Genomic DNA, 22,696 nt, shown 5'->3' with positions numbered 1-22,696 from the left:
TCTGACCCCACGACACACAGGGAGATGTCCCCACGTTGCTGTTGCTGGCCCTGAGCAGGGCAGAGAACAGACAGCCTGGTTGTCGGGGCTGGTCCAGGGATGGGCATCCGACCTCGGCCCGCCTCCCAGCCCCCGGGGCCACACCAGCTCCCACCCACGGGGAGTGGCACAGTCGCTCACCTCTTACCTGCACATCTACGAAGGCCACCGCTGGGCCCAGCAGTGAATGAGGAGCCCAGGACCTTCCCTCGGGGAGCCTGTCCCTGCCCCGGATGCAGGGATCCAGATCCACCCCAGCTCCTGCCCGATGCTCACTTCCCACGCCCCTTACACAAGGCCCAAGGGGCTGGGGCCACAGGAGTGGGGCCAAAACAAGGTGTGGGTAGGCTCTGTTCCAGGAAAGGCTGGCGCTCTGAGCAGAAAGCCACGCGTACCCCAGGCCTGCACCCAGTTCTACAGTTCCTACAGATTTGAGTTTTCCGTTTGGAGCTGGTGGGGACTGAATCATGCGCCCCATAAAAAGCATGTTTGGGTCCCAACCCCTGGTGCCTTGGGTATGTACCCATTTGTAAACAGGACCTCCGAGCGTATTATTAAGGTGTGCCTGAACCGAAGGGGGGAGGGGCTTAATCCAACATGACTGAAGTCCTTATAATCAAGGGAAACTGGACATGGAAGAGGAAGCCAGAGAGAGCGGCCAGAAGCCAACACAGAAGAGAAAGAAGGGAAGCAGATTTGGCTCAAAGGATAGAGTGTACACCTACCACATGGGAGGCCCAGGATTCAAACCCAGGGCCTCCTGACCCGTGTGGAGCTGGCCCATGCGCAGTGCTGATGTGCCCAAGGAGTGCCCTGCCACGCAGGGGTGTCCCCTGCATAGGGGAGCCCCACGCGCAAGGAGTGCGCCCGTAAGGAGAGCCGCCCAGGAGTGGTGCGGCACACGTGGAGCTGACACAGCGAGATGACACAACAAAAAGACATTGATTCCCGGTGCCGCTGACAGGAATACAAGTGGACACAGAAGAACACACAGCGAATGGACAGAGAGAAGACAACTGGGGGAGGGAGGGGCGGGGAAGGGGAGAGAAATAAATGAAAAATAAATCTTTAAAAAAAAGACGACACCAAGTGCACTGTCATGTGACAGAAAAGCCAAGGCCTCGAAGATCGCGAGCCAACTATTAGACACCAGGGATTGCCCTTCGGGCCACTAAAACCATGAGCCAATGCCTTCCTGTTAAGTCAACCCGCTTTCTGGTGTCTGCTCGGTAGCTAAGACTCTAACACAGCGGACAACCACTGCTCCACGCTTCAGAGCTTTCTGCACTTGCCAGCGGGTCTGTGCGGACACACACAGGCTAGAACGCACTAGTGGGTTCAGTAACTGACTCAAGCAATGAAGAGGCACAATTCTCTCCCAGTGTTTCTGATTACGGTGGGGAACAAGCCCCCTTGGACCGCAGTGTATCTTAAACCCTTCTCTGAAGTTGGTCAGTCTCTAACAAAGACAGCAGGATTCTGGTCTGGGGCCTTTGGCAGGCAACAGTATAGGATTAGGGTTTAGTATCATTTGTCACTGCGGCATTCGTGTTCTTTACGGCAAGTGATAAAAACATTCAATAATTCCTCCCGGGACATTGTTGGTATCAAGATAGCACCATGTGACTGAAGTTTGAGGATTAAGTCACAGGGCCAGGAGCTACAAGGTTTGGCTCATGGCTCTTCCACAGCCTTGGAAAAGTGACAAATTGACTTACAAGGCGCTCCCCTTGCCCCCAATAAAGAATATAAGAATATAAAAACTTCCGTCCAGAGCATCTACATTATGCACAGTCTGAGTGCCAAAGCTTAAAAGCAGCAAAACAAACTAACAGAAAAAGCACAGCAAAGGCGGCTGTTTCATTTCCCAGTTTTATTAACCAGCCACAGGCCATGGAGGCAACAAGGAAAAACCTCATTCCAATGACATTTTGTAAGTTTGGCAGCGCCAGCACCAGCTGTGAACATGACCTTACCCTTTTTAGTGACAGGCTTCTGTCTTCAAGGCTTCCAGAAGCACATAACCAAAATCTATGACTCCACACAGATTTCCAGATCAGAAAATGCTTCCTCGCTCAAGTACCTTTAAACTTACCATCAATGCACATGGGTAAAAAGATTTTTGCAGAAACTTGCCCTGAAAAACCCAAATGGTCAAACAAATGTCAATACCCTGGCTTTTTGGTATTGCCTTAGTTACAGAAGATGTTACCAGTTAGAGGAAGCTGGATGAAGGGCACCTGGGATGTCACTATTTTTCCAATTTCCTGTGAAACGGTAGTTATTTTAAAATAAAAGAGTATTCCTTTTGGAGTAATGAAATTGTTCTAAAAATTTTGGGGGATGATGAATGCACCAACATTGTGATTATCCTAAAGGCCACTGATTACACACTTTGGATAGATCATTCAGTATGTAAACATCTCTCAATAGAACTGCTTAGTAATAACTAAATATGCAAAAGCCAGAAATAGCAGCTATGTATGGCAAGGCAAGTAGAGAGAGACTTGAGAGGGGAAGAATTTTGTGTCTGTTTTTTGCTTATTATTGAAATGAAAATGCTCTAATAATGATCGACTGATGAATGCACAACTATGTGATTAAACCAAATACCATTCATTGTACACTTTGGATGAATTTGCTTTATTAACATGTATCAATAAAATGGATCTGTTCAAAAAAATAAAATAAACAGAGCTATAACAAGAAACGTTACTCATGACAGTGAAAAAGAGAACAGGGCAGAGAAGGAAAACATTTCAGCTCAAATTTAAGACGGGGGGCCTGAGTCACCTGACAACAAATGCGGTACCTTGGTCTGCAGAACTACAAGGCCCAATGAAAGAGGCTTACGTAGAAGGCTTACTACCAACTCCAGTAGTGATGACACATCCTCTGCTTTCCCTATTCCTAGGTTCTTAACTTTTGTTTGTTTCGCAGCCCCCTTTGCCAGTCAGATAAAAACCACGGACCCTTCACTACACTGTGTATTATTTAATAAACATATCACACCTGCACCAACACATCCCCACGAGAATAATGTTTTCCTTTTTTAATTTCAATTCAAGCTCGTTGACCCCTTGTTATAGGCTAAGAAGGCTCCGCATTATCTTCCGCTAAGACCAAGGAGAAAACGCAACAGGCTCCCCGGTTTGTAACACCCAGTGAGAGCGAACACTGCACGGGATTTCTGTCAGCCACGCCGCACAACCCAGCAACACCGTCTGCCAGGGACGGGGCGTCCAGTCCGGACCTGGGCCTCATCGCGGGCCCTCCGGCGGCCCCAGCGCGTCGGCCTGGCTCAGGGCGAGCCTGTCCTTCTTCTCCTTCTGCCTGACCTGCTCCTCCCACAGGGCCTGGTCCACCTGGTCCTCGGTGAGCACCACCGGCTGGTACTTCTCGTCGAAGAGCCGCTCGTTGGCCTCGGAGCGCAGCTGCTGCGGCCTGACGACGCGCAGGTGCGCGGGCAGGTGCAGGAACTCGTCGTCGTTGACGTCGCAGTCGCGCATCCGCGCCGCCAGCGCCCACCAGCGGCCCGCGAAGCCCACGTCGAGGACGCGGCCGGGGAAGTCGGCCCAGCGGGGCTGCAGGTAGCGGCAGCGCGCCTGGTAGAGGCTGGCCTGGGCGTCGCAAGGCGCCTCGTACACGAGCGAGCACAGCACCAGGTTCAGGTGGCGCAGGCGGCCGCGGCCCCGCAGCCACAGCAGCCGCTGCACGCACGCTTCCGAGTCGCGGTTGCGCGTGGCCGGCGCCAGCAGCAGGAGGGTCCCGGACGCGTCGAGCAGCGCCTCCTCGAAGGCCGCCTCGCTCGGCGCCAGCGCGCAGCAGGCCGCCGCCCCGCCCAGCAGCCCCAGGTACGCGGCTGCCCGCCCCGGCCGAGCCCGCGCCGCCGCCGCCGCGTCCCCGCAGGCCTCGGCGTAGTCCCGGAGCAGCGTGCGGGCCCAGGTGCCTGCGGGGAGAGGGACGCGGTGAGCGGGCCCAGCCGCTCGCCGCCTCCCCCGCGCCGCCTCCCGCCGCTACTCACCCAGCCGCGCCCACACGCCGGGCTTCGCGGCCGCCGCGTCGGCCGCCTCTTCTCCGCGGCCTCGGGTCCAAAACCGCTTCAGAGCGGCCGCCGCCATTCTCTTCCGGGAGTGGCGTCCGTGCTCCGAAGAGAAACGGCCCGGGACGCGAAGTCGGAGGCCGGGGGGAGCCCTCGCTTCTGCGCAAGCGCCGACGGCGCCGGAAGTGGCTTCCCATCGGAACACGATGGAAGACGGACCGGCGCCGGAAGTTGCTGTGCGGCCCGAGCGGGGTGGGCGGCCCACCTGACGTTAGGCTAGCCGCGCAGGCGCAGAGAGTCCGGGCCGCGCCGGCGGAGGTAGCTTCAGGTGAGCGGGGCGGGGAGCACCTGTGGGGCCCGCGCGGCGAGTGCAAGCCCCCCCCGGGTGGCTTTAGCCGCCAGGCCGGGCCGGGGACTGAGGGCTGGGCTCCGGGAAGGGGTCGGGGTGACGGGCGAGCCTGATGGGTCTGTGTCCTCAGAGCGGGATGCGGTGACGCCCCTGACGTCAGGCCATGGCAGCTGCCGACGAGCTGGCCTTCCACGGTGAGTGCGGGTCCGGCCCCAGCGCCCGTTCGCGCCCGGGGCCACAACTTGCCATCCGGCTTCCGACTCAGCCGTGAACCCTGAGCCAAGGGAAAGTCGCCCCTAACTCGAACCCTGCCCGGCCCCTGAACTCGGACCTCAAACCGGAGCCTCCGGCCCCCAGCCCGCAAGCCGCCCAGACCCAAGTGGCAGTTCCGTGTCATGTAAACCTACCACATCTCCTTCCCACCCTCTAAAGTGTGCAGCTCAGGCCCTTCTGGCATGGGGGGGGGGGCGGGCCCACCATTAGAGCTCGGCCCCAGATGGTGCCAAGCTGTGTCGTGCTGGACCCCAAAACCCGCCTCTGTTCTCTCCCCAGAATTCGAGGAAGCCACGGATCTGCTGGCCGAGACCCCACACGCGGCCACCATCAGCCGGAGCCATCAGCTCGCCCCGCAGGGCCACGTGGCCGTGGCCGTGGGCTCGGGTGGCGGCTATGGGGTGGAGGAGGACGCGGAGGAGACTGACAAGACCGCGGTGAGTGGCCCGGGCCCCCGCCTCCCGCCCCGTGCCTGCCGCCCCGGGCTCGGGGCAGGCGCTGAAAGCCCCGTGCCGTGCAGCTCCTGCAGGAGGAGAAGCAGCAGCAGCCGGGCTTCTGGACGTTCAGCTACTATCAGAGCTTCTTTGACGTGGACACCTCGCAGGTCAGGCCCGGGCAGCTGGCGGGGTGGGGTGTGGGGTGACACCCGGGGTTCAGCCGGTGTTCCCTGAGCACCTCCCGCGTGCCGGGCCCAGAGCAGGGTGCCGACGCCCACATGGGTGAACAAGGGTCCCTGCCCAGGCCGGTAGGAGTCACCGTGCTGCTCCACCAGGATTACGGTTAACTGGAGCTGTGGAAGCACGGGCGGGCATACCAGGTCGGGGGAAGGCCTGCTGGGGGTGAGAAAATTGGCTGAGGCCAAAAGGATAAGGAAGACTTAGCGGGGCAGAGAGGAGAGCAGCACGAGTATGTTCCAGGCACAGGGAACAGCCTACGCGGAGGGGCAGAGGTGAGCGCAGGCACAGGCCGTTGCAGAAGCTGCAGTGCCCCTGCATCGGGGGGGCGGGGGGCAGTGCTGCAGGGCGGGGTGGGCCAGATAGGCAGAAGCCAGATCATCAAGGGCCCCTGGGCTAGGTGAAGGCGTTGGGGCTTACCCTGCGAGGGATGGGGCGGTTTGGAAGGGTTTAGAGCAGGAGTGGGATGAGCAGATTGCCGTGGAACATGAACGGAGCTCCGGGCCACGGAGGGGATGACGACAAAGCAGGGCTGCAGAAGGACCCGTTGGAGGGAGAGGTGGGAAGGAAAATGCCCAGGCCTCGCTGTCTGTCCCGATTGGGGACGGGAGGGGAGGGAGCAAAGGCAGTTCAGAGAGACCAGGACGGGGAGGAAGGCCCGGGAGAGGTGACACACGGCCCCTGAGAAAGGCCCAGAAGGCAGAGGGCAGCTCTGTCAGGGAGGGTGTGGGGAGAGGTGGTGGGGGAGGCTTGGCCCCTTCCCTCCGAGGCTGGCGGGGAGCCACCGGTGGCCTTCCACCCCAGGCTGGCCTCGTCCCCCGCAGGTGCTGGACCGGATCAGAGGCTCGCTGCTGCCCCGGCCTGGCCACAGCTTTGTGCGGCACCACCTGCGGAATCGGCCAGACCTGTATGGTGAGTGAGGTCTGTTTGGTTATTCATTCCAGTGAGGACTGAGCTCAGGGGCCTGGGGACACAGCCGAGCACAAAGCAGGGCCTCTCAGGGACAGCGTGACGGTTGTGCTCCTGTTCGGGTGTGAGCAGGGAAGCCGCTTAGAGGGCAAGGAGCCGGGCCGCTTTGCAGGGGTTGGTCAGGGGAGGCTTCTGAGGAGGGGGGTGAGGGAAGGGGCCAGGGAAGAACATTCCAGCAAGAGGGGACCAGCTCCGGGGCCGAGACCCTGACGGTGCCACGCCTCTAGGCCCCTTCTGGATCTGCGCCACGCTGGCCTTCGTCCTGGCCGTCACGGGCAACCTGACGCTGGTGCTGGCCCAGAGGCAGGACCCCTCTCTGCACTACAGCCCCCAGTTCCACAAGGGTAAGCGGGGCAGGTGGGCAGGCAGGGCCCGCCTGTGGGGGCCGGGGTCCCGTGGCCCCGGGCTGACGGGCTGCAGGCGGCTTTCACCCCCAGTGACCGTGGCCGGCACCGTCATCTACTGCTACGCCTGGCTGGTGCCGCTGGCGCTGTGGGGCTTCCTGCGGTGGCGCGCGGGCGCCCGGGAGCGCGCGGGGCCGTACACTTTCCTGGAGACCGTGTGCGTCTACGGCTACTCCCTCTTTGTCTTCATTCCCACCATGGTGAGGGGGCCCGGGCAGGGGGCGGGCGGCGGGGGCGGGGGCCCGACGCGGTGGTAGCCGGCAGCCTGTGTCGCCCAGGTGCTGTGGCTCATCCCCGTGCCGTGGCTGCAGTGGGTCTTCGGGGCGCTGGCCCTGGCCCTGTCGGCCGCCAGCCTGGTGTTCACCCTGTGGCCCGTCGTGCGCGAGGACACCAGAGCGGTGGCCGTGGCCCTGCTGTCCACGGTGGTGCTGCTGCACGCCCTGCTGGCCCTGGGCTGTAAGGTGCGGTGTGGAGGGGCTCCCCGGCGGGCGGGGGCTGCTCCTGGCCCGGCGCTGACCGGGGCGCGCGCGCCTCAGCTGTACTTCTTCCAGCCGCCGCCCCCGGAGCACGGGGCCCCTCCACCCCCAGCCACGTCTCTGCCCTCAAGCACGCTGAAGCCGCCCTCCCTGCTGCGGTCCTCCTCGGCCTCCTAGGCCGCCGCGGCTTGCGGGTGAGCTGCTGACCCCGCTGGGACGGGCCCCGGCCGCCCCGCAAGGCTCCTGAGAAGCCCACTCCCGGGAGTGTCTCTTCCAGGCGCAGCGCGAGAGGAGGCGCCTCTGCCTGAGCGGCCCCCTCCGAGGATGAGGAAGGCTCCCCTGGCACCTCGACACAACTCTGCTACTTGCCAGACTTTTCTTACAAAGCAAACACTTTTATTTTCTATGCAAAGGTGATTCAGAGTTTATATAAAGGTGGGGGAAGCCGGGCAGGCGCTTCCAGTGTGGGCTGGGCAGGCGGCCCGGGAGCGGGGAGCGGGGAGCAGGCCACCCCCGCCGCGCCTGCCGGCCGCCCACAGGCCACACTGTCCCTGCTGGCGCCTCGGGCAGGGGAGGCCGGGCACACCCGGGCTTGCAGCGCCGCTTCCCTCCGGGCGGCCAGTAGGCCTCAGGGCCTACGCCAGCTCCACCGGGACTGAGTTTGGGGGCGTTAGAAAAAGGGGAGCAGAAGGAGAAGAAAACTGCCTGTGCTGAAACGTACGTTTCCTTGTTGGTTTATTTCGTGTTTCGTTTGGTTTGGTGGGGAGAGCGGTCCCTGCAAGGCCCCTCTCCCAGGCTGGGATGGGAACGGCTTCGAGAACCAAGGGAGAGACATGGGTGGGGGCTGGCTGCGGGGCAAGGGCGCCCTCCACGGCGGAGCCTGGAGGCTCCTGCGTCCGCCCGCGCGGCTGAGGCTGGGGCCTGCGGGCCGCCTGTCCTAGCTCAGGGGGTGGGGGGCGGGGGGCGGGGGCAGGAGGGGCTCAGGGACGGGGCAGCAGCAGGAGGCGGGGGCCGAGGACGGAGGGCCTTCCCGGCAGCCGGGCTGGGTTGTACATTCAAGTGTGAGGTGAACCCTTTGGTGGGGAGGGGGGCTGCGGGCGCCCCGGAGGCCTGGCCCCCACCCTGAAGCGTCGGCAGGGCCGCCCCTCACCGCGGGGCCCCCGGTTGGGGGAGAGGGGCTGCTGGCTCGGCCCGGCCGGCCGGTGGATTGACACTGGTTCTTTCCGTAAAAAAATAAAATTAAAAAAAGCAGCATGCCACGCCCACTGTGACCAAGGCCTGGTGGTTGCCGGCCCCCCCGCCCCCCCGCGCCCCGCGCCCCGCGCCCCGCGCCCGGCTGCAGCTGTCAGTCCCAGCCGCGCCCGCCTGGGCCGCTGGCCGCCCCGGTCTGGGCCGCGCGCTCCCACGGCGTGCTCCGGGTAGGACGCGGTGGCGCGGGGGGGCCGGGGCGCGGGGGGGCGCGGCGGCGGCGTGTAGAAAAGTGTCCGCGCTCCCGGCGGCCCGCGCGGTGTCCCGGCCGCGGGGCGCCTAGCTCCCGTAGTGCATGGTGTTGCTGGGGATGGACATGGGCGACGCCATCGAGATGGCCGGGCCGCCCATGGTGAACTGGCTGTTGACCGCGTAGTGGGCGCTCGAGCCGCCGCCGCCGCCGCCCTGGGCGCCCGAGGAGCCTGCGGGGGGGGGGGGGCAGCTCAGGCCGGCTCTGCCCCTCGCCTGCCGGGCCGGGCCGCGCCGCGCCGGGGGACAGCAGGCGAGAGGGCGGGCGCTCCCGCGTTACCTTGGACAATGCCCGTGCTCATTATGGAGCCCATCCGCGAGTGGGTGTGATTGACAATCCCCGTGTTGGCTGCGCAGCAAGGAGGAAGGAAGGGACAGGCGTCACCGCCCCCAGCCTGCGCCACACTCGCGCGCTCACGTCGCTCGGGGTGGGGGTGCAGGCGGCAGAGCGAGGCAGACGGGGCCGAGGGCCGAGCCGGGAGCCCTCGGCAGAGGCAGAGGCGGCGGGGGCGCAGAGAGCCGGCCCCGCGCCCCGCGCGACACTCACCTAAGGGAATCAGGTTGTTGTGGCCCACGCTGGAGCCGCCGGCGATAACACTGCTCAGGTCGTAGGCGGTCGGCATCCCTGCAAGCGAGGGGGCGTCAGGGCGGGAGGGCAGCCCCCGGGGGGGGCAGAGGGCCGGGGTGCGGGGGCAGGGCGGCCCCGACTCACCGGCCACGGCCATCCCGCTGCCGAGGTTGTAGGTGCTGCCCGTGTTCCACATGTTCTCAGAGGGCGACGTGTAGTGGGAGCCGGGCGGGGGCGAGGGCGTCGTGCCCGTGTACCTGCAGCAGAGACGCGGCTTGGGCAGGGCCGGGGCGGCCGGGCGGGGGTGCAGCCCGGAGGCAGGCGGCTGGGGGGGCCCGGCCTACCTGAAGAAGGGGTTCTTCAGGTCCAGGAGGTTGCTGGACTTGGAGCCCGTCTGGTCGACCTGGGCCACAATACTGATGTCGTAGCTCTGTCTGGGGGCGGGCGGGGGCAGCGGGGGCAGCGTGAGCCGCGCGGCCCCCCCTCCCTCCCCGGCCCCAGGGGCGGGCCGCGGGCCGCACCTCTTGTTGGCAATCAGCAGGCACGTCCCTGAGAGTGTGTCTCCGGCCTTGGCGAAGAGCGGCGACTGGAACAGGCAGCGCACCTGGTACCAGTGCGTCAGGGGCTCCGTCGGGGCCGTGGACAGCCACACGGTCATTCTGCCAAGCAAGCAGAGGCGCGCTCTACGGGGCCCGAGTCCCGCACCCCGGGAGCCCCCTGGCGCCCGCCCCCCAGGCCCTGGAACCCAGGCCGGCATGCACACGGACCTGCAGCCACAGGGCACCGAGTGGCCGGCCGCGGGCGACAGACGCCCAGAACGAGGTCCCGTGGCGCCAGTCACCCGGCAGCTCCCTCCCTCCAGCCCCCTGCTGGCTCCTGGAGGGTCGTGTCCCGCCCTGCGGCCCCCCCACAGAGGACGTCCCCCCCCACAGAGGACGTCCCCGCGGGGCGCACGGCCTGCTCGCTGCACTCACATGGAGCCGATGAACGCCACGTCAAACCAGAAGGCCAGCCCGTGAACCAGCCCTGAATGCAGCATGTGGAATTTGAATGGGATTTCTATCCTGGAAGGCAAAGGGCGGCAGCGGCTGGGGGAGAGGGCTGGGGGCCAGGGGCAGGCCCCCGAGCTCCCCGCACCCTCCGGGGCAGAAGGCCAGCACGCGCCCCGATGGCACAGGCCGGCGGCCTGCCCGGGCCTGGCAACGTGGGGGGCCGCTACCTGTGCAAATCTCCTTCTTTGGCTTCTAAGAAGTTCACTGTGTACTTGACAGACTTGGCCATCAGGATCCGAATGTCAAATGTGTCCTGGGGAGACCACAGGCGGGACGTGGCTTGGCGGGGTAGGGGCTGGGGAGGAGGGGGCGCCCTGTCCCACAGCCCGAGGCCAGCCGTGGCCTCCAGGCCCACTGGGCGCGACCCATCCTGTCCTTGGACACACTGAGTGGAGGGCAGCGTGGGGACAGCTCTGAAAATGACAGCACTCGGCAGTGCCACCTCAGGGAGCCTCACCTCCAGTTGACGTGCCACGTCCACCCCTGCCCGTGGAATTACAGTCTGCGGTAGCCACGCGCTGGAAGCCAGCTCGTTAACCCAACAACAGCCCACCCCCGAGGCCCAGATGCACACAAAGCAGCACATGAGCGCCCCTTCTGGGCCCGTGTGGGAAGAGCGCAGGATAAACGGCCGAGTGAGAAAGCCCTGGAACCGCGGTCGTCCACTCCCAGCTAGGACGAAGGCCCCGCGTGAGGCTAAGGCGCCGCCGAGAGCTCCAGAGGCCGACAGGCACAGAGAGCACAAGGCCAGCGGGTGGAGGCGCAGCCTGGACTTAGGGGCCAGGGGCCCCGGGAGGAGGGCGCGCGCCGTGGGGAGCCCCGCCCCAGAGGTGTTGGCCAAGTTGGCACAGGGCCTACGGGCGCGGGCGCCCTCCACCTTTGAGTGTCCTTCTAGAGTGGAAGATGTGTGAGGGAACGGAAAGGCAGAGGCGGGCTGCACGGCTGCACGCAGTTCCAGAGAGGCGTCCGCCGAATCCCAAGCCGGGCGTGTGGCAGAGGCTAGAGACCAAGGCCACCCAGAAAGCCATGTCTAAGAAACTAACGGCCAAGGGGAACTGGTGCCAGCAAGGCCAGGCCAGGGGCCTGGTTTACTCTAAAGCAGTGATTCTCAAAGTGTGGGCCCTTCCAGGCCATCCCCAAGGTCAAAATTATTTTCATGAGAGGTTTTTTTTTTTGCCTTTTTCATTTGCTCTGACACCTGTGATATCACAACATACTGCACGTCGAAGCCGATGTGAGAGCTTGCTGTCTTCTAATAAGCCAGACATTGAAAAGATTGGACCTGGGAAACATTTCACTATTGTCACGTTTTTTGGGGGACAAAGTTATTTTTCATAAAAGATACTATTTATGTTAATAATAAATACGTTTATCAGTGTTTTAAAAGGAAGAAATACCACACTAATGCTGACAGCAAAACCAGGGGTGGGGGTGGGGGTAGGGTGGCACATAAGAACACTGTACTTTCGGTATGATTTTCCTATAAACCTGCAACTGCCCTGAAAAATAATTTTTAAAAAATACTTCTATTTTTTAATTTCCTGGGTTTAGTTTTGCATACCAATAAACACTGGTAGAGTGTCAATGGAATTAACACACCTTAACACAAGCTCATTTTAAGAATGTAAAGGGGTGCTAAAACAAAAACGTTAGAGAGCCACTTGTCTCACAGGGAAGCCAGGAACCTCGAAACCGCTTATCTGATGTTAGGCCTGACAAGAGCCAGGTATCTGTCTACTATCTGTCCATAGGGCTAAATGCCTGCCAGGAAAACACTCCCCTGTGGAAGGGAGACACCGTCCAGAGCCTCTACGGTGTCCCCTTCTGGCATTCAATGCCAGGTGTGCCACAAGACAGGACCAAAGGGCTAGCACCACCCCCGGGAGAACCAGCCCCAGAAGCACATCCAGACACTGAGGTGCACAGACATAACTAACATGCTCAAGAAAAACAGCTGGAAAAAAAGGACATCAATCACAAAGATCTGGAATAATAAAAATCAAAATGAAATTTTAGAGCTGAAAAATTATAACTGAAATTAAGAAGTCAAAAGATGGGTAGAGAGGGAAGCGGATTTGGCTCAACTGGCCCTACCACATGGGAGGTCTAAGGTTCAAACCCAGGGCCTACTGACCTGTGTGGTGAGCTGGCCCACACAAAAGGAGTACTGTGCCATGCAGGAGCGTCCCCTGCACAGGGGAACCCCGTGCACAAGGAATGAGCCCTGCAAGGAGAGCCTCCCCACATGAAAAAAGTACCGCCTGCCCAGGAGTAGCGCCACAACATGGAGAGCTGACACAACAAAAAGAGAGAGAGATTCCTGGTGCCACCAAGAACGCAAGCGGACACAGAAGAACACACAGCGAATGGACACAGAGAGCAGACAATGGGGGAGGGGGGAGAAAGGGGAGAGAAATAAATAATCTTTAAAGAAATAAAAAATCTTAAAAAAAAAAAGATGGGTAGAGGGAAGCGGCTGTGGCTCAATCAGTTGGGCTCCCGTCTACCATATGGGAGGCCCTGGGTTCACGTCCCAGGGCTTCCACAGAGAGCTGGCACAGCAAGATGACGCAACAAAGGGAGACAAGCAGACACAGAAGAACGCACAGAGAACAGACACAGGGAGCAGACAGCAAGCAAAGCCGCAAGGGGAGATAAATAAGTAAATAAGACTTTAAAAAAAAGAAAAGATGGGTAGAACAGATTTGACACAACAAAGAGGATTAGTGAACTGGAACATGGATCAGTAGAAAATATGAAAATGAAACACAGAAAAGGACAGAAAATACAGGGATGAATTTAAGAATCAACTGAGACTTGGTGAAAAGGCCTAATGTACATGTAATCGGAGTCCCAGAAGGAAAAAAGGAATGGTACAGAGGCACAGAAATCTCCCCAAACTAGCAAAAGACATCAAAGGAAAGAATAACAAAATATACCTTAGTAAGCCAAAATAAGGCATGAAATGAGAAAAAATGAAACAGCAGTCTGGATAAATATAAAAATAGCAAAGTGACAGATTTATACCTATAGTCTATCAGTGATTATATTAAACATGAATGGTCTAAATCATCTAAAAGGCAAGGGGAGAGGATGTGGCTCAAGTGGTTAAGCACCTGCCTCCCACAAAGACATCCCGGTTTGGTTCCCAGTGCCTCCTGAAAAATAAAGACAACAAGCAAAACGAATGAGGAAACCAACTCAAGGATGCCGATGTGGCTCAGTGGCTAAGCGCCAGCTTCCCACATACAAGGTACTGGGTCCAATCCCTGGCACCTCAAAAGAAAAAAAAAATTCAGGCCTGTTTTAAAATATATATATGTTCCTTTAAGAGAGAAAACTCAAAATAATAAGAAAAAAAAACAAAAAAAAAGACCAAAAAAAAGAGACAAACTTCAACATAAGGGCACAAAATAGTTGAAATAAAAGGATGCAGAAGACATACTGTGCAAAGATTAACCAAAATGAAACCAGTATTGCTGGACTATCATAAAAAAAAAAAATAGAAGAGCACACTTCATAATGACAAAAGGGTCAATCCAAGAGGAAGTTCTGCTTTGATTTTTGAACCACGAATCTGAATATGAGCTTGAAAATCTCAATATTAAAATCACTCGATCCACTCACTGAGGATCAAGTAACCGAGTAACGGCGGGCGAGAAGCCTTTGAGGGGCTCAGAGAGGGGCAGTCACTTCCTCGGGGCCTCAGAGCCTGCAAGAGGCCCAACGGCGATGCCCGTGCCCCCTGCTGGTGCCCTAGGAGAGGACTAGGCCCCGTGTGACAGACGTCAACCGTGCCCGGGGTACCCCCACTCACCACCACAGGCTGCCGGAAATACTCATCCACGGCGGCGCCTCGGAGGGCCGAGAGGTCTACCCCGTGGAAGGAAGGCTGGTACCTGTGGAGAGCCCCCGCCCCCACCGCAGCGTCACCAGCAGCAGGAGAGGCGGGGGCAGGCCTGCCCCTCGCCCCGCTGGCCCTCCCCAGGCCGTGGTTTTTCGGGTTAAAACGATAATGAAACGAGGAGCGGCAAGGGGGCACCTGGGGCTTGCGGGCCACCCCGAGGCGGGCGGCCTTGGGTGCGGCAGGACCCCAGGACCCCGGAGCGCTCACCAGAAGTTGGCCTTGGTGAACTGCTCCATGTAGAGCTGCTCGTCCGTGAAGGGCGCGAGGTGCACGTCGCCGATGGTGGGGAACATGTTTCCTGGGGTTGGGGGCGGGCAGGGGTGCTGGCGTCAGGGCAGGAGCTCCACAGGGCCTGACAGACCCCCGGGGCAGCCCTGCCCGGGGCCCCCCGGCCTCTCCTCCACTCAGGAGGAACAGAGCTGCGCCACGGGCCAGCGGCACGGCGAGCGCGGCAGGGGCCGTTGGATGGGAGCAGCCCCGGGAGGCGGGGGGCCTGGCGGCCCGTCCTGGTGCTCAGCCCGGCAGGCAGGGAGGGCCCGGCCTCACGGAAGAGGGAGTGGCACGGTGACTGGGGAGGGGGCCAGGCCTCCGGGGCCCCGGGCTGGCTTCCACCCACGGGGCGGCGCCTCTCAGGCACTGGCCATCCAGGAACGCGCAGCCCAGGGCTGCCAGGCTTTGAGCCTGGAGGCCTCGGCAGGGGCCGGAGGTTGGGTGGGAGTTAAGCTGTCTCCCCGGCTCTGGCCCTGGGTCTCAAAGGGACAGGGGCAGGGTCCTCCCTCTGTTCACAGTGACTGGACGGACAGACAGACTGCCAGCACGGAGAGCCAGGGCTCCGGATGCCCCGCCTGGCCTCAGAGCTGTGGTCAGCTGGCTTCCAGATGTGGGCATCCCCCCTGCACGGGGGCCTCTGCGTCTCTCACCCCAGCCAGGCTGCAGAGAATGCTGGGAATGCTTAGACACGCTTAGACATGCTCGCCGTGGGCCCCAAGGCCACGGGCTGGGCCGCCTGCCTGGAGGCACCTGCTGGACCCCCGGGGCAGGCGCGTGGGGAGGCTGTCCTCAGCCCCGAAGGCAGCCCTGGCCTCCGCTGGCCAGGAGAGGTGCAGCCGGGGGAAGGCTCCCCTTAGCCCGGAAAGAGCTTGAAATGGAGTGAAGCCACACGGCCCAGGCTGGCAGGGTGGCACAGGCGGCCGGCACACCTACCCCGAGCAGGCCGTCGCCCAGCGGGGAGCGCCAGCTACCTGCCAGAGCCCACCTCCACCAGCCTGAGGAGCAGAGGGCGAGCGTGGGGCCAGAGGAGCCCACTCCCCGGCAGGTCAAGCGCTGGGGCTTCCCACCCAAACCTGGGCCGCGGGGCCCCACAAATGGCGGCCGTCACCCACCGCCAGGCACGCAGCAGCCTGGGCCCCGGACGGCCAGAGGACCGTGTCGCCGCTTCCCCACAGACCAGCCCATCGCGTCCCATGCTCGGCCAGGCTGCCGCCCCAGCCGGGCACCCCCAGGACCACGCTCGCAGGCTCATATCCGACCTGCCCGGGACAGGCTCGGCCAGGCTGCCGCCCCAGCCGGGCACCCCCGGGGCCACGCTTGCAGGCTCACACCCGACCTGCCCGGGGCACGCTCGGCCAGGCTGCCACCCCAGCCGGGCACCCCCAGGACCACGCTCGCAGGCTCACATCCGACATGCCCGGGACAGGCTCGGCCAGGCTGCCGCCCCAGCCGGGCACCCCCGGAGCCACGCTCGCAGGCTCACACCTGACCTGCCCGGGGCACGCTCGGCCGCAGCCACAGGCTGGGGCTGAGCAGATCAAAGGGCACACACCGTGACCGAGGCTGACGGTCATTCAGGGCCGCACCCAGACCCGTATAGGAGATGGACAAAAACAGGCCCCCACCACTCAGAGGCCCAGGCCGAGAAGCGTGGACGGGCAGGCACGATGCCCTGGGCAGACAGGAGGCAACGGTGCCAGTCGACTGCCCCCTCCACGCGCCCACACGGGCCCACGAACCCCCCAGCCCCCGTGCTCACACAAGCCCCGGGACCCCCGACCCTGAGCAGGGCTGGGCCTCCGGGGCGCCCCTCCAGCCGAGGGCTGAGCCCAGGCCGGCCCCACGGGGCAGCTCTGCCTGCCCCGGTCGCCGCTCCAGCCAGCCCGGCCCCGGGCCCCGCCCCGGCAGCCGCTCACCGCCGGGCTTCAGGTACTTCTTGGCGTGCAGGTAGCTCTCGAGCATGCGCTCGTTGAAGAGCATGTAGCCCATGGGCTCGGAGATGATGATGTCCACCTGCTCGGGCAGCGACACCTCCTCCACCTTCCCGGGGATGACCACGATGCGCTCCGTCAGGTGGTTGCTCTTCACCAGCACCTGCGGGCGGTGGGCCAGAGGCTGGGTGTGGGGGGCCGGGGGCAGGCAGGGCCTGGCAGTGCCCGCAGGGCTCACGGCGGCCGGGCCCGGGCAGCGGCGGGCAGAGCAGGGCTGCCCTGCAACCACGGGGGCGCTGCGGCCCGGGGGCTCAGCCCCGGCTCACTGGACGGGGGGGGCAGCGGGTGGGGGGGGCCAGGCTCGCTCCGGGAAGACCACCCGTGCTACCGCCCTCCAGCAAGGGGCTCGGGGCTCGGGGGCCAGGGTCAGGAAGGGAAGCCTTTGTGCTCTTCTCCCTTCCAGAGCTTTTCAACTCTGAGTGCTACTCGTGAGAATTTAAATGGAAAAAGAACAAGCAAAAAAAAAAGAAGACAAAACTACTCAAAAGACACCCTGGTGTTCTCAGTTTATAAATGGGCGAGGGGGGCCCAGAGAGGTGAGCCCAAGCCTGGGTGACTTTACAGGCCAGCCTTGGAGGCCCCCAAAGGCCCCCAAAGACCCCCAACGGCCCCGGCCGGGGGACACGCAGCCGGTCAGAGGGCTGGCCCTGCGGGGGCCGGTGGCAGGGTCGGCGGGGCCGGGAGCCTGGGGGCCAGGGCTCGGGAGACTCAGGCCCTCTTTAGCAGCTCCCCCTGCCCAGGGCTCCCTGGCGCCGCCAGGCGGGCGGCCACAGGGCTGAGGGACACGGGCGAGGCGGGGCCCGCGCGGCACCGACCTCGGCGTGCTGCGCCATGGTGCTGGCCTCCACTGCGTAGATCTTCCTCGCTCCGGCCTGGGCGGCGAAAAACGAGAGGATCCCCGAGCCACAGCCGACGTCGAGAACGATCTGTGGGCGCGAGGGTGGTCAGAAGCAGGGGCGCGAGGGGCCGCCGGCGGGTGGGGTCGGGCCTGCCCTCCTCCTCTCCCCGGCCCAGCTCTGCTCAGAGGAAGAGCCTGAAGGGCCGATGCCGGGGCCCTGACCGGAGCATCCGGGGGGCCGCTGCCCACACATACGCTCTTAGCCTCGGGACCCCACCCCGCGGCGTGTTTCTCCTCAGCACCGGCCGGCTGCTCGGAAGGATTTGGGGAGCCACCAACAAGCACCTGGGGGCCCCAGGTTCTGGGTGGGAAGCAGCGGAAGGGGCTTCCCAAGGATGGCGCGGGTGGCGGGGCAGTGCTGTGCCCACTGCGCCAAGGCGGCGGTTTGGCTGTGGCCTGTCCAGGCAGGGGCCCCGCCGTTCCCCTGGGAGCCAGCGCTTGCCGGTGGCAGCGCCCGCGTCCCGCGGCAGGGGGGAAGGGGAGGGGCAGCCTCCTGGCACCCGGGGAGAGCCTGTACGGTCAGCTGGCCCCGGATGGCCTGGGCTGAGGGGGGCCTCCCTGGGACAGACGGGGCTGGGGGGAGGGGTCAGGACTCCCTGCCCGCGGAGGCTCTGCCGGGCAGGAGGCGCCCGCGCACAGGGCTCCTCCCGGGGGCTGCCGGCCCCTGCCGCTCCCTGCTGGAGCCCCGGCCTGAGGCCCGGGTTCTGGGTTTGTCTGATGGCCTCTGCAGGGTCCAGTCAGGACAAGTGTCACAGCAGGAACAGCACGTGGGTGGTGAGCTTCCCAGAGACGGGCTCAGGCACAGGGGAACACCCGGCTCCCAGGGCGAGCCTGGGACTCTGAGGGGCGGGCCTCGGGGTGCCTGTCGGAGCCCGGACGCGCCCGCAAATGGCCCTCTGTCCTGGGAGAGACAGAAGGACGAGGCAGCAGGCGCGGGCCAGGGACGGCACGCCAGGAGCCGTGGGGACGCACGTGGGGCGCCCCCAAGGCGCGTCACGGGAAACCACAGGCTCTCGCCTGGCCAGGAGGTGCCGGCAGGGCGAGAGAGGTCAACGCTCACTTCCTAAGCCCTACGCTCTGCCGTTGGCTCCTTTTCTGGTTTTTTTTGTTTTTTTTTTTTTTGTCGTCTCCTCTTAATTGTGAGTGAGCAATACTTTGTCACATAAGACTTGAAAGTGGTTAGGGAAATGACAGTGCAGCCAAGCGTACACAGAGTGCTGCGCAGCAGAATGGATGTGGCCGCGAGGTGCCGAGACAGACCATGTGTGTGAAGCTTTTACGGGGAATGTGGGGAAAAAGTGTTTGCCAAGTTTGGGTGATGGACAGTGGGGAGGGTAGCGCAGAGCCGTGGATTAGTCAATTCACTGGACTTGAGAGTGGTGAAAATGGGAAATGGCACGTCGGTCTGTGTGCTACCATGAGTGAAAAAAAATAAATAAAAGGAGGTTTGCAGAAAAAGTATGTATACTATAATCTGATTTTGAGAAACTGAAATAATAAAATGCAGCAACCCTAAAATATCCTTTGGGCTCTGCACGGGGAAAGACGGGGAGAAGACAGAGGCATCATTCAGAACCGCCACAAGGGTTATTTTATCCCAGCAGGTGAAGGAACAGAGAAAAGGCGGTAGGTGCACGGGAGGAAATACCACTCGGCCACCAGTGGGACGTAAAGTGTCCCACATAAGCTCCTTCCCAGGCTTGGAAATGGAAGGGGTGGCGGGGGCGCTCCGGGAGAAGGGGTGCGGGTGCCGTGTGGGTGAGGGCCGGCGGCGGCGGCGCCACGGTGCCGCGGAGGGAACGAGGCCGCTGAGCTTGAAAAGGGCGAGAACGGCCGGGTCTGTGTTTGTTTTACCCTGATAAAATATTTATCATGAGGAACAGGGAGAGAAAGAGAGCGCGCCTAAGTGCTCAGGGTTGTAAACGAGGCTCCTCTCCGAGAGCACAGGAGAGGGAGGAGCAGCAGCTGTCGCCTGCGGGCCGCGTCCTGAGACGGGAGGCGGGGACGGCCGAGGGGCGCCCCGGGAAAGACCGCTGAGGGCCTACTTTGGCCCCGGCCTTTTACTTTTTTTATTTTTTATTTTTAAAAGGAAGAAATAAAGCTCTATATTTGCAGATGACGTAATTATCTATAGGCCCTGGCCTTTTAGAACAAGCTGGTTTGCAACTGGAGAGAAAGGAGGGGAAAGGGGGGCTGGCGCCGACGACCGAGGCCCTCCCTGTCCCTGCCGGCGGGGCCCGCCGCGTTCCCGCCTGAGTGGTGGCGGAGCCGAGGTCGCTGCCGGGCGGGCCCGCGGCCCTCACCTTGTCCTTGAAGTCGGTGTGGTTCTGCAGGATGGCCCGCTGGTAGGTGCCCGTGCGCACGTAGTCCTGCATCATGTTCTGCTGCTGAGACAGGTAGCCGTAGAACTGCAAGAGACACAGCAGTGGCAGCGGGGCGCAGAGCGTGCGGCGGGCGGGAGGGCAGCCCCCAGGAGGGCCGCCACGGCGGGAGGGACCCGGCTGATGCTGCCTGGACCTGCGAGCCAGCCGGCAGGATGCCGACCGGCCACGGACGGGGCTCTGGGGCCGGAGGCCCCCCGGCCCATCTCAGAGGCCCCGAGGGGAACGGGAGCAGGTAAGACAGAAGCCTGGGGCTCAGCGCCAGGCCGGTGAGGCGCAGTGTCCGTCGGGAGGCGGCGGGCGCCCGGGCAGGGGCCCCGGCTTGGGCATCGGGCAGGCCTGGCTTCCCGTCTTGGCTCTGTTGCATAATAGCTGTGTGACCTGGAGCAAGTCACTTAAGCTCTCTGAGCCTCAGTTTTCTCATCTGTAAAACGGGGACAACAATAGCACTTACTTCCCAGGGTGGCTGGGAGGGTTCGACGGCTTCCGTACAGGTGTACAGATGCCTCCGCCAGTGCCTGGCAGGTGGGAAGCGTCTGGCGCATTCCGATTATTCTAGCGTCATCACTCAGAACTCCTGTGGGCCTGAGCTTCACCCCCGGTCCCGGACTTGCGGCAACTCGCTGCCTTTGCACCCAGGAGGAGAGAGCCCGGCAGGCAGGAAGCCCTGCCCACGGCTACGTGGCTGGGAAGAGCCAGGGCCTGGCCCGGGCCTGTCTGGCCCAGGGTTCCGTGGCCTCGTGAGGGACGCCACGCGGGCCCTGCTGGCGGGCGGGCGGGGGGCCGGGGGCCAGCGGGAAGGCGGCGTGGCCGGGAGCGGCTCTGCGCCCACCTGGAAATATTGCACGGCCGAGGACTCCTCCGTCCGCTCGCTGAACACGGACCGCTCCAGTGTGTGGCCACGGCAGGTCTTCAGGATGTTGTAGAAGGAGCAGAAGTCTGCAAGGGGGAGCCAGGTCACCGCGGGGCGGCCCACGAGCTGGGGGGGCCCTGGGTGGCAGGACCGGGCCCAGCCGAGGCGGGCGGCCTCCTCTCTGTCCGGCTGCACATCCTGACTTTCCTCCGCCAAGCAGGTGGGGCTGGACTTCTGCCCCGAGCAGGGTTTCAATTCCCAGGGAAGGCAGCCGGGCAGCCGGGCCTGCAGTTGGTAACTGAGTGCAAGGCCAGCGAGCCTGCGCGGCGGGGGGGCTCGGCACGGCTCGAGGGTGTGGACCCGGCGCCTGCTCGCGGAAGAACAGGCTGGCGGAGGCCCCAAGGGCTGCACGCCCGCTGGCTGAGGCCACCAGGAGGCTCAGGGCAGCGTCTGGGCAAGGCCGTGGGCACAAGGGACACACCCTTGACGCCCAGTAAAAGGGGACGCCCTGTTATTGTCAAGGAGGACGCACGCCAGAGGACAAAGCACACCTGCCCACCGGGTGTGGCGCTGCGTGGCCCTTTCCACCCGTCTGGGTTGACCGAGGCCCCGTGAGGACAGACAAATGGTGCGGAGGAGAGAAGGCGAGCGGCAGGCAGCCTCTTATCGTCTTATTTTTCAGGAGGTGCCAGGGACTGAACCTGGGGCCTCGTACGAGCGGAGCAGGCATCCAACCACTGAGCGCTGCCCGCTCTGTGCCTCTTAAAAAGCTTGAGGCTGAAACGTTCCCAGAGCTGGAGAGACCAGGATTTACAACCCCCGCTGCGCACGGTCATCCCTGCTGGGGGTGCTTTGGGTTTTTTAAGAATGAACTTGGAGTATTTATGTGCTTTCGAGAAGGAAACCCCGTGGGCCTCACGAGACCTCCCTGCTGTCCCCTCCGCCCTGGTGGCTGCGCGGGAGCGGGTGGGCTGGGGCCCCGTGGGGAGTGCACCCCTGGACAAGCTGAGCGGGTCTCCTGGGCGCAGCGCGGGCTGGCCGAGCTCTCCGACTGGGGCTCCCCCGACCCCCGGGGGGAGAGCGGCTCGTCGCCACCGCTCAGGCTCGCCTGGCCACCGGCAGCGCTCGCCCGACCTCCCGGGGCTCACAGTCACCTTGCACGGCTACCGGGGCCCCCACCCCCAAGAAGCCAGGCCCCTCCAGCCGGAAGCCCTGGGTGGCTTCTGTCCGTGCTCAGCATTCTGGAAGCTCTCCAGGCTCCAGCCGCAGCCGAGCAGGACCCCGCTGCGCAGGGCGCAGAGGGCCTGGGGCGCCGGCGTGGGGGGCGTCTCGGCAGGGACGTACTGCCCGGCCGGGGGCGGGGGGGACGTACCGCTGGGGGTGGCGAACTGGATGAGGACGCTGCTGCAGCCAAGCGTGATGATGAAGGACTGCTTGCCCACGCGGCTGCACTCCGTCTCCCGCGACACCGAGCACTTGAACACGCACACGTCTTCATCTGCGGGGGGAGGCACGGGCATGAGCTGGCCGCGTCCCAGGCGGAGTGCCCCGGCCCTGCCCTCGGCCCCCTCCTCTGGGCACCCACAGACTGCGGCAGGCCCGCCGTCCACGGGGCGGCCGGGCGACGCGGGGCGCCTGGGCCAGCACGCGCCTCCCTGGAGCTCCGGCCGTGCCGGGCCTGTGAGCAGCGCGGCAGGAAGGCGGGTGGGGGGAAGGGGCGCAGGAACTTGGCCGGGTGCCCAGCGCAGGGAGTCGCGCATTCACTCAACAACCCTCCTGCCTCGCACGCCGGGGCGGGGGACCCAGAAACGACCGCTGGAGGCCCCTCGGCGGTTCTCGGCTGAGCCCATTCCCCCGGGCACCCACGTGGGGCCATGGGGGTGGGAACACCAGGGCCAGCCTGCTGGGGCTCGCGCCCCCCCTCTGCCTCCAAGGCCGGCCACCAGCCCTCTCGGCGCCTCGGTCTCCTCATCTGTCCAGGGGGTGATGGCGTAACGAGGGACGTCAGCGCGCCTGGCACACCCGGGGCGCGGGCAGCCGTCAGGGCCGCGCA

The 22,696-nt window shown here is 63.3% G+C and overlaps 3 protein-coding genes across 4 annotated transcripts in view; 1 reads left to right on the top strand and 2 right to left on the bottom strand.

Annotated features, from left to right (window-relative positions):
- Nucleotides 1-1,897: 1,897 nt before the first annotated feature.
- Nucleotides 1,898-4,258, bottom strand: TIMM29 (translocase of inner mitochondrial membrane 29). The gene is made up of 2 exons (XM_004447731.5): nucleotides 4,064-4,258; nucleotides 1,898-3,988 (listed from the first exon to the last, which is right to left on the bottom strand). The coding sequence occupies exons 1-2, from the start codon at nucleotides 4,158-4,160 to the stop codon at nucleotides 3,300-3,302; spliced, it is 786 nt and encodes a 261-aa protein (XP_004447788.3). The 5' UTR covers nucleotides 4,161-4,258; the 3' UTR covers nucleotides 1,898-3,299.
- Nucleotides 4,259-4,301: 43 nt separating this feature from the next.
- Nucleotides 4,302-7,942, top strand: YIPF2 (Yip1 domain family member 2). The gene is made up of 10 exons (XM_004447730.4): nucleotides 4,302-4,409; nucleotides 4,561-4,624; nucleotides 4,983-5,140; nucleotides 5,224-5,307; nucleotides 6,202-6,289; nucleotides 6,574-6,690; nucleotides 6,784-6,950; nucleotides 7,029-7,211; nucleotides 7,287-7,420; nucleotides 7,504-7,942. Exons 2-9 carry the CDS (start codon nucleotides 4,594-4,596, stop codon nucleotides 7,401-7,403), a joined length of 945 nt encoding a protein of 314 aa, XP_004447787.1. The 5' UTR covers nucleotides 4,302-4,409; nucleotides 4,561-4,593; the 3' UTR covers nucleotides 7,404-7,420; nucleotides 7,504-7,942.
- A 2-nt stretch (nucleotides 7,943-7,944) lies between these two features.
- The window catches only part of CARM1 (coactivator associated arginine methyltransferase 1), a 32,428-nt gene continuing 17,676 nt past the window's right edge, over nucleotides 7,945-22,696 (bottom strand). Inside the window, exons 2-16 of one of the 2 annotated variants that reach the window (XM_058290206.1) lie at nucleotides 22,016-22,141; nucleotides 20,623-20,729; nucleotides 19,713-19,817; nucleotides 17,327-17,437; nucleotides 16,437-16,614; nucleotides 14,458-14,548; nucleotides 14,161-14,242; nucleotides 10,511-10,596; nucleotides 10,266-10,355; nucleotides 9,813-9,950; nucleotides 9,636-9,725; nucleotides 9,436-9,548; nucleotides 9,271-9,348; nucleotides 9,004-9,072; nucleotides 7,945-8,896 (exon numbers count right to left, since the gene is read on the bottom strand). In XM_058290206.1, coding sequence (XP_058146189.1) covers nucleotides 8,754-8,896; nucleotides 9,004-9,072; nucleotides 9,271-9,348; nucleotides 9,436-9,548; nucleotides 9,636-9,725; nucleotides 9,813-9,950; nucleotides 10,266-10,355; nucleotides 10,511-10,596; nucleotides 14,161-14,242; nucleotides 14,458-14,548; nucleotides 16,437-16,614; nucleotides 17,327-17,437; nucleotides 19,713-19,817; nucleotides 20,623-20,729; nucleotides 22,016-22,141 — 1,607 coding nt within the window. In that variant the 3' untranslated portion in view covers nucleotides 7,945-8,753. The remainder of the gene's footprint in view (nucleotides 8,897-9,003; nucleotides 9,073-9,270; nucleotides 9,349-9,435; nucleotides 9,549-9,635; nucleotides 9,726-9,812; nucleotides 9,951-10,265; nucleotides 10,356-10,510; nucleotides 10,597-14,160; nucleotides 14,243-14,457; nucleotides 14,549-16,436; nucleotides 16,615-17,326; nucleotides 17,438-19,712; nucleotides 19,818-20,622; nucleotides 20,730-22,015; nucleotides 22,142-22,696) is intronic. The other variant, XM_071212742.1, reaches the window with a different exon arrangement.

This window comes from Dasypus novemcinctus, chromosome 30 (assembly GCF_030445035.2).
Source record: "Dasypus novemcinctus isolate mDasNov1 chromosome 30, mDasNov1.1.hap2, whole genome shotgun sequence".
NCBI classification, from domain to species: domain Eukaryota; kingdom Metazoa; phylum Chordata; class Mammalia; order Cingulata; family Dasypodidae; genus Dasypus; species Dasypus novemcinctus.
Note: the sequence above shows the minus strand (reverse complement) of the source record. Positions and strands in the feature narration are given on the sequence as shown.

Coding starts and splice junctions, on each gene's coding strand:
- TIMM29 (XM_004447731.5), bottom strand. CDS start 4,160: ATGGCGGCGGCCGCTCTGAAGCGGTTTTGGACCCGAGGCCGCGGAGAA. Junction 3,989..4,063: donor CGGCGTGTGGGCGCGGCTGG/GTGAGTAGCGGC, acceptor CTCTCCCCGCAG/GCACCTGGGCCCGCACGCTG.
- YIPF2 (XM_004447730.4), top strand. CDS start 4,594: ATGGCAGCTGCCGACGAGCTGGCCTTCCACG. Junction 6,290..6,573: donor GAATCGGCCAGACCTGTATG/GTGAGTGAGGTC, acceptor CCACGCCTCTAG/GCCCCTTCTGGATCTGCGCC. Junction 6,691..6,783: donor CAGCCCCCAGTTCCACAAGG/GTAAGCGGGGCA, acceptor TTTCACCCCCAG/TGACCGTGGCCGGCACCGTC.